The 15,677-nt window shown below is 34.0% G+C and overlaps 2 protein-coding genes across 3 annotated transcripts in view; both read left to right on the top strand.

The window, feature by feature from the left end:
- Positions 1–15,677, top strand: part of LOC133636335 (oocyte zinc finger protein XlCOF22-like) — a 520,633-nt gene that overhangs the window by 115,913 nt on the left and 389,043 nt on the right. The window lies entirely within an intron of this gene.
- The window catches only part of LOC133636318 (trafficking kinesin-binding protein 1-like), a 55,231-nt gene that overhangs the window by 34,287 nt on the left and 5,267 nt on the right, over positions 1–15,677 (top strand). For both annotated transcript variants that reach the window (XM_062030212.1, XM_062030213.1), the window contains exons 14-15: positions 6,769–6,887; positions 6,949–7,129. In XM_062030212.1, coding sequence (XP_061886196.1) covers positions 6,769–6,887; positions 6,949–7,129 — 300 coding nt within the window. The remainder of the gene's footprint in view (positions 1–6,768; positions 6,888–6,948; positions 7,130–15,677) is intronic.

A 15,677-nucleotide genomic window follows, 5' to 3' on the forward strand; every position in this document is an offset into this window, starting at 1 on the left:
CGCCCAAGCACCAGTCCGTCAGGGAATACTAGTCGGGTGTAACATCCTGCCTTTCGTCTATCAATATCACAGTAATTTAGGTAACAAAACGGGGATAAACATCAAACTTTTCACTTAATGTAACGACACATATAGTTATTCTGAAAACAAGCAAGAAAAACTAAGAAACATTTAGCATACTGGATTGGTCTCACACAAGGATATACAATATAGAAGTTGAAAAGAGTAATGTAGGTAGAAAATCTCTCTCGTCTCCTGGGCTGAGGGGCAGATGTTGTGGCGATGTCAGCAATGACATCCGCTGGTAATCTGTCAGGTTTTTCAGCAGTAGTGCAGAGGGAGAGGTGGTACCAGGTGTCCCCTTTACCAGCCAGTCGAAGGGCGTGGGACGTCCGTTCCACGACCTTGAAGGGACCAGTCCACCTGGGCTCCGTCCACTTGCGTTTGATGACCTTGATCTTGACCCTCTCAGCGGGCGGAAGGGAATCTGTACAGAAGAACTGGCACACAAATTCTGCAATTTTTTGTGTAAAATACCATTTTGGTTTTACGCTGAGTCCTCCTTCCATGGTGGGCTGCTGGTCCTGTGAATGGCTGACCTGTATGCAGCTCATAGGGTGAAAAACTCAAAGGGCGGTAAAACAGTTTTATTCACGGACCTTCGAATGATCATTAACACTAATTGCAACATGTCAATCCAATTAAATTTGGTCTGTGCACAGATTTTAGCCAATTAGTTTTTAATGTTCTGGTCCATCCTTTCAACCTTACCTTGGGACTCAGGATGGTACCCCAAACCTGTCTTCTAGTCCGAAAGCCTTTTCGACCAAGGCTAAGTGAGTTTTTTTTTTTTTAATGGTTGCCGTTGTCTGACCTAATCTTTTTGGGGAAACCATGTCGGGGTACTAGGTCATTCACAAGTCATTTAATTACTGATATTACATCCTCTTTTGAGGTTGTTGTTGATTCCGGCCAACCACTGTGATTGTCAACACAAGTCAGTACGTACATTTTCCCTTGTACCATATTGATCATATCAGTGAAATCAAAGACTATACATAGTTCACCCTCACCTCCTCCATATTCTAAATTTGATATACTAAAGTACTATCGATGTGTAAAATCATTATTTTCAAATTAAAATTAGTTATAACTTCTTACCCACGGGAAAAACGTTAAAACTATGGAATGAGTCTGATTATTGTCGATTTTGTTCCAAGGAGTCTGTATCCACCCTCACTCACCCCCTTCTGTTTCTGAAAAAAGGACTGTGTTAGTCATACTATCACTTTCAGAAACATCTAAGAAAAAGGTCAGCTAATAGTCAAGTAGCGGAGGATAGGTCATGTTTGAGGTCAATGATTGTGTCTTTAGCCTCTATGGTCCACTGGGGGGTGTTGTTAGGGTAGGGGACCCCTTAGCAATATCAAAAATAACTCAAACTCAACTAAACCCTAACTTTTATGTAACTTATTCAATATGGTGAAAGTAACAAATATGCTTATATTTATATTGTCACCAATACTAGAAAAATACTACCCTTGTGGCGAATGCTTTAGCAATAGTATTTTGAAATTTTACCTCACCTGGTGGCCCCAATAATTCATTAAGTCAAGCTCATGTTGTAGAAAGTTGAATGATGCAGACACGTTTGTTACTGAATACTTTCTATCAGACTTCTGTCTTGACGACTATGTGTATGTAATGAGCAACTATAATTATTTGATATGCTTAAATGTGTAATGTGTCGTTTTAGCTCAGCTGTTGTGTAGCTGCTAGCTCCTCGTAGCCTACAGGTGTCTAAAGTGCAGCCCATAGTTATGTGTTTAACATCACTATGGGCTAAACCTAATCTTTTGAAAATGTGGTATTTGGGTGTCGGTGTAATGTTTGGCAGCTATGCCGTGTCTTATCATTGGACCTAAGTTCTTTGGTTTTGTAGGCGAGACAGAGAGCAAGGGAACAATGTGGGACACTATTGTGTCCATCTTATACCATGCTAGCTGTTGCAAAGATAGGTCAACATGAGCAGCAACACCTTGAGTTCCAACATATATAAATAATCATAACATATGGCGAGTCGGGTGGCAGAACACACGGAAGCATCTCAGTCAGTCAGGGTTTTCACTGTTAGAGCAGTTGGATGTCAGCCATTCCTGTTGTTTCAGGCTGTGGTATGAGCTCATGGAGGAGTCTTGGTAGTGGTGTCGCAGCTGGGTGGTTCAGCCGTCAGGTAACACCAGGAATGTTCTTTCTTTGCGATTTGAATGTCAGGGTACAGTCTGTAAAGGAGGTCCAGCAATCTGAACCGGAAGTGGTTTGGTGACAGGTAACCTTCTTGGGACCCCAGCGAAGCCTTCGACCTTTAAAGAGGAAGCACACAGTTTTTTTGGTACCTCTGCATTCAGAATCGAATGGGTGGCTGATAAAATTGTCCGTTGACACTCATGTCCAGCAGGGGTCCTGTCGGTACTTCCTGCTGCGGCTCCTGATGTGGGCGTCCTCTTACACGCCTTCGTGTTCGTTTGTTGGCACGACGGAACCTTTCCTGTTTGGAAATGTTCGGACAGTCACGACTCCAGTGACCAGGCTGGTCACAGCCGAAACAGTGTCTACCCCAGACCGGCTTTGAAGCATCGTGCTGTCCACCACCCGAGTCCAACCGCACGTCTGTTGAGGATTCTTTCCTCCACCTGTTGGAACTCAAAAGCAAGGTCACCCACTGCTGAATATACCCTAGCTGATCTTTGACCTTTTGGTTCTTTTAACCTTTTATCTTCAGCGATCTGTAATTTAAGTAGTCGTTTCCTTGTTGCTCTGTCATTAGCCCTATTTTGCATGGAATGAATAAAATGTCCTGCCATATATTGTTTTTGGCATTGTGTATATCAGGGTTAACTTTGTCCAAAGTGTTTGGCCAAAGGTTCCCTCCCGGAGGTACAGGTGGGAAAGCAAGGTCAACAATGGCTTGCATGTATACATCGGCAAGAGACTTATATTGTAGTATGTCCAAAGTGTTAATGTCATGTGTCAAAAATGTCTGCTGGAGAAAATGGTCAGACGTGTACAAGGGGTTAATTTTTGGAGGCAAAGTCTGGGCGGGTCGTTTGAATTGTCTTGCGCATGCGCGGCAGACAAAAAACCAATCAGTCCATTCTGTCATTAATCATCGGTTCGTTTGCTGCATTTCGTTTTTCCACGTAATCCCCGTTTACTTTTATCATACGCCAAACTCTTAAATTCTCTCCCTGAGTGTTCCATTTTCACCAGCGCGCACACACACACACACACACACACACACACACACACACACTCAGCAGCACACACACACACGAGCACGCGTAAGCACTCCCGCACACACACACACACACTCAGCAGCACACACACACACGAGCACGCGTAAGCACTCCCGCACACACACACTCTGCGTTTCACTTTACCATTAAACTTCCAGTTACTTTTTTTTATTTTTTTTAAATTTTATTTTACCAGACGTTTGAGTTCACGGCTTTTCGAGTATTGTAAACTCCCTCTTAACCCTTTCAAGGAACGTTCTCCTTTTTTTTTTCTTTTTTTTCTCTCTACCTGCTAGTTCCATTGTCGACAACCGTCCATTCAATTGATCATTACACAGTAATGATTAATCACATTTTTCCCCGACCACCATCACATTCCTGTCTGTCACACTCCAAGGCCATGTGTCTATTTCTTTATGTTTTAGTGTCTTATCTCACTGGGATCTTTCAACCCGCTTCCTTATGTTTCAGTGTCTTATCTCACTGGGATCTTTGAACCCGCTTCATTACGTTTTAGTGTCTTATCTCACTGGGATCTTGCAACCCGAACTCATTAAGGGACGACCAAATTCCCAGGGTAAGCTACACCCAACTATTATTTCACTCGTCAATGAAACTGCCCGTCACGGTAATCGAGACACAATGGCCTGAGTTGACCACTTATTTACAATTTTAATGCAATGGCAGGCTCGGCAAAAATGCAATCAATCTATCAAAATCACCAATCTGTGCCTGGGATTATAAAACAGTGTTTGACTTACAGACTTCAGGACAGACTCCTAAAGCAGATTTTATATAAAAAGGCTATGCTCACCTTGTATTGGCCATTTGAGTCTGTCCAGAAGATTGCAAGAAGTCATCAATCAACAGCGTGCCATCTCGGACGAAGCCCCCAAATTGTTGCGTTGACCAGCATTCCTCCAATGGGGAATTCAAATTGCTAGTCTTTCCCAGATTCTTTTCATGGCAATAAGCTGATGTTTATATGCAATCAACAGGCAGTAGTTGGTATTTTGTGGTTTATTCTCCAAGCTTAGAGGACAAACGTGAGACCAATCTAGTACCCCAGCGTTCCCCAGCTCGGTCTCCCCTCCAACCCCCGGAAGTCCCGTGATCTTCCCTCTGTCCCTCGCCCCCACTCCCTTTGTTTAGACTACTCCGAGTTATCTCTACTCTGACACATTCCAATCTAGAAGGCCAACACCTTACTATGAGACTCAAAAGAAGGAAGAATACTAGCTATTCTTTATATGACTATAGGAGTTTAGAAAGAAGTAACACTTAAATATGGATATGATTCTGATCTGCTTCCCACACTACCTAATATGCATATATATAGTACTAATATGTACATGTATACTACCTAATATGCACATATATAGTACTAATATGTACATGTATACTACCTAATATGCACATATATAGTACTAGTATGTACATGTATACTACCTAATATGCACATATATAGTACTAATATGTACATGTATACTACCTAATATGTACATATATAGTACTAATATGTACATGTATACTACCTAATATGCACATATATAGTACTAATATGTACATGTATACTACCTAATATGTACATATATAGTACTAATATGTACATGTATACTACCTAATATGTACATATATTGTACTAATATGTACATATATAGTACTAATATGTACATATATAGTATATAATATGTACATGTATACTACCTAATATGCACTTATATAGTACTAATATGTACATATGTACTACCTAATATATACATATATAGTACTAATATGCACATATATAATACATAATATGTACATGTATACTACCAATATGCACATATATAGTACTAATATGTACATATATAATACATATGTACATGTATACTACCTAATATGTACATATATAATACATAATATGTGCATATATAGTACATAATATATACAAAGTAAAAAGCAGTGAAGTTGTCACGTTGTGTAAATGGTAAATAAAAAGAGAATACAACAAATCCTTTTCAACTTATATTCAATTGAATAGACGGCAAAGACAAGATATTTCATTTTCATTAAAAATTAAATTAACTTGCAAAAGACTTACATATTTTTGACAAATGCAATTGTAAGATTGTCATACACACTTTTTATAACATTTTTTAGATGTTTGACTTGAACGCACATTTTCTCATTCATTTCTTCTAACATTTGTTTTGTTCATCTCTCACATGTTCTCATTTCATATCTGGCTCGCCCACACCGCCCATCAAGTATGTTTCTAATGAATACACACTCTCTGCACTAGGGTCATCAAGTATGTTTCTAATGAATACACACTCTCTGCACTAGAGTCATCAAGTATGTTTCTAATGAATACACACTCTCTGCACTAGGGTCATCAAGTAAGTTTCTAATGAATACACACTCTCTGCACTAGAGTCATCAAGTAAGTTTCTAATGAATACACACTCTCTGCACTAGAGTCATCAAGTATGTTTCTAATGAATACACACTCTCTGCACTAGAGTCATCAAGTAAGTTTCTAATGAATACACACTCTCTGCACTAGAGTCATCAAGTAAGTTTCTAATGAATACGCACTCTCTGCACTAGGGTCATCAAGTTTGTTTCTAATGAATACACACTCTCTGCACTAGGGTCATCAAGTATGTTTCTAATGAATACACACTCTCTGCACTAGGGTCATCAAGTTTGTATTTAATGAATACGCACTCTCTGCACTAGAGTCATCAAGTTTGTTTCTAATGAATACGCACTCTCTGCACTAGAGTCATCAAGTATGTTTCTAATGAATACACACTCTCTGCACTAGGGTCATCAAGTATGTTTCTAATGAATACACACTCTCTGCACTAGAGTCATCAAGTATGTTTCTAATGAATACACACTCTCTGCACTAGGGTCATCAAGTATGTTTCTAATGAATACACACTCTCTGCACTAGAGTCATCAAGTATGTTTCTAATGAATACACACTCTCTGCACTAGGGTCATCAAGTATGTTTCTAATGAATACACACTCTCTGCACTAGGGTCATCAAGTATGTTTCTAATGAATACACACTCTCTGCACTAGAGTCATCAAGTATATTTCTAATGAATACACACTCTCTGCACTAGGGTCATCAAGTATGTTTCTAATGAATACACACTCTCTGCACTAGGGTCATCAAGTATGTTTCTAATGAATACACACTCTCTGCACTAGAGTCATCAAGTATGTTTCTAATGAATACACACTCTCTGCACTAGGGTCATCAAGTATGTTTCTAATGAATACACACTCTCTGCACTAGGGTCATCAAGTATGTTTCTAATGAATACACACTCTCTGCACTAGGGTCATCAAGTATGTTTCTAATGAATACACACTCTCTGCACTAGAGTCATCAAGTATGTTTCTAATGAATACACACTCTCTGCACTAGGGTCATCAAGTATGTTTCTAATGAATACACACTCTCTGCACTAGGGTCGGCCACCCTGCACCACTGGCAGCAGTTAGCCCAGCCGCACCTCGGGGTCATCCTGGACGCCAGACCAGGGGTGGTGTCCAAAGGCTACAGACCCCTTGAAATGGAACTAGAAGAGGTGTGTGAGTCCATAGACCTGCAGGACCAGCGCTATGACATGAAGATGCTTGATGTTGCAGGCGTATTCATGGGGCAGCTTTGAGGAGGAAGAAGCAGCAGCAGATCGCTACTTCCAGAACTTACCCACCTGCTCGCCAGCAGGGCCCTGCACCAGCAGCAGCCTACCGCCCGCCCACCTGGTCCTGCTTTCTCCCCCCTTACCATCTCCCTCACCGCATCTTAGCAACACGGATGCACTAGGTAAGAGTGAAGTGCACTAGGTAAGAGTGAAGTGCACTAGGTTATAGTGAAGTGCACTAGGTAAGAGTGAAGTGCACTAGGTAAGAGTGAAGTGTACTATGTAAGAGTGAAGTGCACTAGGTAAGAGTGAAGTGTACTATGTAAGAGTGAAGTGCACTAGGTAAGAGTGAAGTGCACTAGGTAAGAGTGAAGTGTACTATGTAAGAGTGAAGTGTACTAGGTAAGAGTGAAGTGTACTATGTAAGAGTGAAGTGCACTAGGTAAGAGTGAAGTGTACTAGGTAATAGTTAAGTGCACTAGGTAAGAGTGAAGTGCAGTAGGTAAGAGTGAAGTGCACTAGGTAAGAGTGAAGTGCAGTAGGTAAGAGTGAAGTGCACTAGGTAAGAGTGAAGTGCACTAGGTAAGAGTGAAGTGTACTATGTAATAGTTAAGTGCACTAGGTAAGAGTGAAGTGCACTAGGTAAGAGTGAAGTGCACACCTGCTCAAAACATCTCATGGCAACGTTTTACCATCAAAAGAGACATTTTCCCCCGCTAAAGAAAAGGAGTTTTATATTAACAAATCGATCAACACCAATCAGTATCGGATGATTTTGGTGAAAAAGTATGTGATGGCCATGAATGCCTTTGATCACCAATCCCCTCTGGATGACTCTCTATTTATTTTGAGCAGCGAGCAGCTAATTATGTGTCTGTGGAGCCGCTCCTCTAAACTTATAATAATCACCTCCATAAAGTGCATTTCTTAGCATCTTAAGTATCATTATGTAGTATCATATCATCACTGGAGGATGAGACTAAACATGTTACACAGCGAGCCAGGAGCAGACATGTTCATAGCTAAACATGTTACACAGCGAGCCAGGAGCAGGCATGTTCATAGCTAAACATGTTACACAGCGAGCCAGGAGCAGGCATGTTCATAGCTAAACATGTTACACAGCGAGCCAGGAGCAGGCATGTTCATAGCTAAACATGTTACACAGCGAGCCAGGAGCAGGCATGTTCATAGCTAAACATGTTACACAGCGAGCCAGGAGCAGACATGTTCATAGCTAAACATGTTACACAGCGAGCCAGGAGCAGGCATGTTCATAGCTAAACATGTTACACAGCGAGCCAGGAGCAGGCATGTTCATAGCTAAACATGTTACACAGCGAGCCAGGAGCAGGCATGTTCATAGCTAAACATGTTACACAGCGAGCCAGGAGCAGGCATGTTCATAGCTAAACATGTTACACAGCGAGCCAGGAGCAGGCATGTTCATAGCTAAACATGTTACACAGCGAGCCAGGAGCAAATAGCTAAACATGTTACACAGCGAGCCAGGAGCAGGCATGTTCATGGCTAAACATGTTACACAGCGAGCCAGGAGCAAATAGCTAAACATGTTACACAGCGAGCCAGGAGCAGGCATGTTCATAGCTAAACATGTTACACAGCGAGCCAGGAGCAGGCATGTTCATAGCTAAACATGTTACACAGCGAGCCAGGAGCAAATAGCTAAACATGTTACACAGCGAGCCAGGAGCAGGCATGTTCATAGCTAAACATGTTACACAGCGAGCCAGGAGCAGGCATGTTCATAGCTAAACATGTTACACAGCGAGCCAGGAGCAAATAGCTAAACATGTTACACAGCGAGCCAGGAGCAGGCATGTTCATAGCTAAACATGTTACACAGCGAGCCAGGAGCAAATAGCTAAACATGTTACACAGCGAGCCAGGAGCAGGCATGTTCATAGCTAAACATGTTACACAGCGAGCCAGGAGCAAATAGCTAAACATGTTACACAGCGAGCCAGGAGCAGACATGTTCATAGCTAAACATGTTACACAGCGAGCCAGGAGCAGGCATGTTCATAGCTAAACATGTTACACAGCGAGCCAGGAGCAGGCATGTCCATAGCTAAACATGTTACACAGCGAGCCAGGAGCAAATAGCTAAACATGTTACACAGCGAGCCAGGAGCAGGCATGTTCATAGCTAAACATGTTACACAGCGAGCCAGGAGCAAATAGCTAAACATGTTACACAGCGAGCCAGGAGCAGACATGTTCATAGCTAAACATGTTACACAGCGAGCCAGGAGCAGGCATGTTCATAGCTAAACATGTTACACAGCGAGCCAGGAGCAGACATGTTCATAGCTAAACATGTTACACAGCGAGCCAGGAGCAGGCATGTTCATAGCTAAACATGTTACACAGCGAGCCAGGAGCAAATAGCTAAACATGTTACACAGCGAGCCAGGAGCAGGCATGTTCATAGCTAAACATGTTACACAGCGAGCCAGGAGCAGGCATGTTCATAGCTAAACATGTTACACAGCGAGCCAGGAGCAAATAGCTAAACATGTTACACAGCGAGCCAGGAGCAGGCATGTTCATAGCTAAACATGTTACACAGCGAGCCAGGAGCAAATAGCTAAACATGTTACACAGCGAGCCAGGAGCAGGCATGTTCATAGCTAAACATGTTACACAGCGAGCCAGGAGCAAATAGCTAAACATGTTACACAGCGAGCCAGGAGCAGGCATGTTCATAGCTAAACATGTTACACAGCGAGCCAGGAGCAAATAGCTAAACATGTTACACAGCGAGCCAGGAGCAGGCATGTTCATGGCTAAGCTAACTGCTAAGCTAGCTTGAAACAAGAGAAGAAATAAGTCAAGTTGAAGAAGTGTAAATTGAATCTGGTTCCAGCAGAAAGTAAACAGTTATTCAAAGGAAATAAATGAGTATATTAATAAGATAAGCAGTTATTCCCTATCGATTAAGAATGGTTACAAATAAGAATCTCAATTTATCAGGTAATTTATTTTTTATTGACACTCCTAGTTAACCATCAGGTGTTTTACCACGGCTATCATTATTATTGTTACATCCCTAGTATATAATATAACAAAATAAACACTATCATTATTATTGTTACATCCCTAGTATATAACAAAATAAACACTATCATTATTATGATTGTTACATCCCTAGTATATAATATAACAAAATAAACACTATCATTATTATTATTGTTACATCCCTAGTATATAATATAACAAAATAAACACTATCATTATTATTGTTACATCCCTAGTATATAACAAAATAAACACTATCATCATTATTATTGTTACATCCCTAGTATATAATATAACAAAATAAACACTATCATTATTATTGTTACATCCCTAGTATATAACAAAATAAACACTATCATTATTATTATTGTTACATCCCTAGTATATAATATAACAAAATAAACACTATCATTATTATTGTTACATCCCTAGTATATAACAAAATAAACACTATCATTATTATTATTGTTACATCCCTAGTATATAATATAACAAAATAAACACTATCATTATTATTGTTACATCCCTAGTATATAACAAAATAAACACTATCATTATTATGATTGTTACATCCCTAGTATATAATATAACAAAATAAACACTATCATTATTATTATTGTTACATCCCTAGTATATAATATAACAAAATAAACACTATCATTATTATTGTTACATCCCTAGTATATAACAAAATAAACACTATCATCATTATTATTGTTACATCCCTAGTATATAATATAACAAAATAAACACTATCATTATTATTGTTACATCCCTAGTATATAACAAAATAAACACTATCATTATTATTATTGTTACATCCCTAGTATATAATATAACAAAATAAACACTATCATTATTATTGTTACATCCCTAGTATATAACAAAATAAACACTATCATTATTATTATTGTTACATCCCTAGTATATAATATAACAAAATAAACACTATCATTATTATTGTTACATCCCTAGTATATAACAAAATAAACACTATCATTATTATGATTGTTACATCCCTAGTATATAATATAACAAAATAAACACTATCATTATTATTATTGTTACATCCCTAGTATATAATATAACAAAATAAACACTATCATTATTATTGTTACATCCCTAGTATATAACAAAATAAACACTATCATCATTATTATTGTTACATCCCTAGTATATAATATAACAAAATAAACACTATCATTATTATTGTTACATCCCTAGTATATAACAAAATAAACACTATCATTATTATTATTGTTACATCCCTAGTATATAATATAACAAAATAAACACTATCATTATTATTGTTACATCCCTAGTATATAACAAAATAAACACTATCATTATTATTATTGTTACATCCCTAGTATATAATATAACAAAATAAACACTATCATTATTATTGTTACATCCCTAGTATATAACAAAATAAACACTATCATTATTATTATTGTTACATCCCTAGTATATAATATAACAAAATAAACACTATCATTATTATTGTTACATCCCTAGTATATAACAAAATAAACACTATCATCATTATTATTGTTACATCCCTAGTATATAATATAACAAAATAAACACTATCATTATTATTGTTACATCCCTAGTATATAACAAAATAAACACTATCATTATTATTATTGTTACATCCCTAGTATATAATATAACAAAATAAACACTATCATTATTATTGTTACATCCCTAGTATATAACAAAATAAACACTATCATTATTATTATTGTTACATCCCTAGTATATAATATAACAAAATAAACACTATCATTATTATTGTTACATCCCTAGTATATAACAAAATAAACACTATCATTATTATTATTGTTACATCCCTAGTATATAATATAACAAAATAAACACTATCATTATTATTGTTACATCCCTAGTATATAACAAAATAAACACTATCATTATTATTATTGTTACATCCCTAGTATATAATATAACAAAATAAACACTATCATTATTATTGTTACATCCCTAGTATATAACAAAATAAACACTATCATTATTATTATTGTTACATCCCTAGTATATAATATAACAAAATAAACACTATCATTATTATTGTTACATCCCTAGTATATAACAAAATAAACACTATCATCATTATTATTGTTACATCCCTAGTATATAATATAACAAAATAAACACTATCATTATTATTGTTACATCCCTAGTATATAACAAAATAAACACTATCATTATTATTATTGTTACATCCCTAGTATATAATATAACAAAATAAACACTATCATTATTATTGTTACATCCCTAGTATATAACAAAATAAACACTATCATTATTATTATTGTTACATCCCTAGTATATAATATAACAAAATAAACACTATCATTATTATTGTTACATCCCTAGTATATAACAAAATAAACACTATCATTATTATTATTGTTACATCCCTAGTATATAATATAACAAAATAAACACTATCATTATTATTGTTACATCCCTAGTATATAACAAAATAAACACTATCATTATTATTATTGTTACATCCCTAGTATATAATATAACAAAATAAACACTATCATTATTATTATTGTTACATCCCTAGTATATAATATAACAAAATAAACACTATCATTATTATTGTTACATCCCTAGTATATAACAAAATAAACACTATCATTATTATTATTGTTACATCCCTAGTATATAATATAACAAAATAAACACTATCATTATTATTGTTACACCCCTAGTATATAACAAAATAAACACTATCATTATTATTATTATTATTGTTACATCCCTAGTATATAATATAACAAAATAAACACTATCATTATTATTGTTACATCCCTAGTATATAACAAAATAAACACTATCATTATTATTATTGTTACATCCCTAGTATATAATATAACAAAATAAACACTATCATTATTATTATTGTTACATCCCTAGTATATAATATAACAAAATAAACACTATCATTATTATTGTTACATCCCTAGTATATAACAAAATAAACACTATCATCATTATTATTGTTACATCCCTAGTATATAATATAACAAAATAAACACTATCATTATTATTGTTACATCCCTAGTATATAACAAAATAAACACTATCATTATTATTATTGTTACATCCCTAGTATATAATATAACAAAATAAACACTATCATTATTATTGTTACATCCCTAGTATATAACAAAATAAACACTATCATTATTATTATTGTTACATCCCTAGTATATAATATAACAAAATAAACACTATCATTATTATTGTTACATCCCTAGTATATAACAAAATAAACACTATCATTATTATTATTGTTACATCCCTAGTATATAATATAACAAAATAAACACTATCATTATTATTGTTACATCCCTAGTATATAACAAAATAAACACTATCATTATTATTATTGTTACATCCCTAGTATATAATATAACAAAATAAACACTATCATTATTATTATTGTTACATCCCTAGTATATAATATAACAAAATAAACACTATCATTATTATTGTTACATCCCTAGTATATAACAAAATAAACACTATCATTATTATTATTGTTACATCCCTAGTATATAATATAACAAAATAAACACTATCATTATTATTGTTACACCCCTAGTATATAACAAAATAAACACTATCATTATTATTATTATTATTGTTACATCCCTAGTATATAATATAACAAAATAAACACTATCATTATTATTGTTACATCCCTAGTATATAACAAAATAAACACTATCATTATTATTATTGTTACATCCCTAGTATATAATATAACAAAATAAACACTATCATTATTATTGTTACATCCCTAGTATATAACAAAATAAACACTATCATTATTATTATTGTTACATCCCTAGTATATAATATAACAAAATAAACACTATCATTATTATTGTTACATCCCTAGTATATAACAAAATAAACACTATCATTATTATTATTGTTACATCCCTAGTATATAATATAACAAAATAAACACTATCATTATTATTGTTACATCCCTAGTATATAACAAAATAAACACTATCATTATTATTATTGTTACATCCCTAGTATATAATATAACAAAATAAACACTATCATTATTATTGTTACATCCCTAGTATATAACAAAATAAACACTATCATCATTATTATTGTTACATCCCTAGTATATAATATAACAAAATAAACACTATCATTATTATTGTTACATCCCTAGTATATAACAAAATAAACACTATCATTATTATTATTGTTACATCCCTAGTATATAATATAACAAAATAAACACTATCATTATTATTGTTACATCCCTAGTATATAACAAAATAAACACTATCATTATTATTATTGTTACATCCCTAGTATATAATATAACAAAATAAACACTATCATTATTATTGTTACATCCCTAGTATATAACAAAATAAACACTATCATTATTATTATTGTTACATCCCTAGTATATAATATAACAAAATAAACACTATCATTATTATTGTTACATCCCTAGTATATAACAAAATAAACACTATCATTATTATTATTGTTACATCCCTAGTATATAATATAACAAAATAAACACTATCATTATTATTATTGTTACATCCCTAGTATATAATATAACAAAATAAACACTATCATTATTATTGTTACATCCCTAGTATATAACAAAATAAACACTATCATTATTATTATTGTTACATCCCTAGTATATAATATAACAAAATAAACACTATCATTATTATTGTTACACCCCTAGTATATAACAAAATAAACACTATCATTATTATTATTATTATTGTTACATCCCTAGTATATAATATAACAAAATAAACACTATCATTATTATTGTTACATCCCTAGTACATAACAAAATAAACACTATCATTATTATTATTGTTACATCCCTAGTATATAATATAACAAAATAAACACTATCATTATTATTATTGTTACATCCCTAGTATATAATATAACAAAATAAACACTATCATTATTATTGTTACATCCCTAGTATATAACAAAATAAACACTATCATCATTATTATTGTTACATCCCTAGTATATAATATAACAAAATAAACACTATCATTATTATTGTTACATCCCTAGTATATAACAAAATAAACACTATCATTATTATTATTGTTACATCCCTAGTATATAATATAACAAAATAAACACTATCATTATTATTGTTACATCCCTAGTATATAACAAAATAAACACTATCATTATTATTATTGTTACATCCCTAGTATATAATATAACAAAATAAACACTATCATTATTATTGTTACATCCCTAGTATATAACAAAATAAACACTATCATTATTATTATTGTTACATCCCTAGTATATAATATAACAAAATAAACACTATCATTATTATTGTTACATCCCTAGTATATAACAAAATAAACACTATCATTATTATTATTGTTACATCCCTAGTATATAATATAACAAAATAAACACTATCATTATTATTATTGTTACATCCCTAGTATATAATATAACAAAATAAACACTATCATTATTATTGTTACATCCCTAGTATATAACAAAATAAACACTATCATTATTATTATTGTTACATCCCTAGTATATAATATAACAAAATAAACACTATCATTATTATTGTTACACCCCTAGTATATAACAAAA

This window comes from Entelurus aequoreus, linkage group LG20 (assembly GCF_033978785.1).
Source record: "Entelurus aequoreus isolate RoL-2023_Sb linkage group LG20, RoL_Eaeq_v1.1, whole genome shotgun sequence".
NCBI classification, from domain to species: Eukaryota; Metazoa; Chordata; class Actinopteri; order Syngnathiformes; family Syngnathidae; genus Entelurus; species Entelurus aequoreus.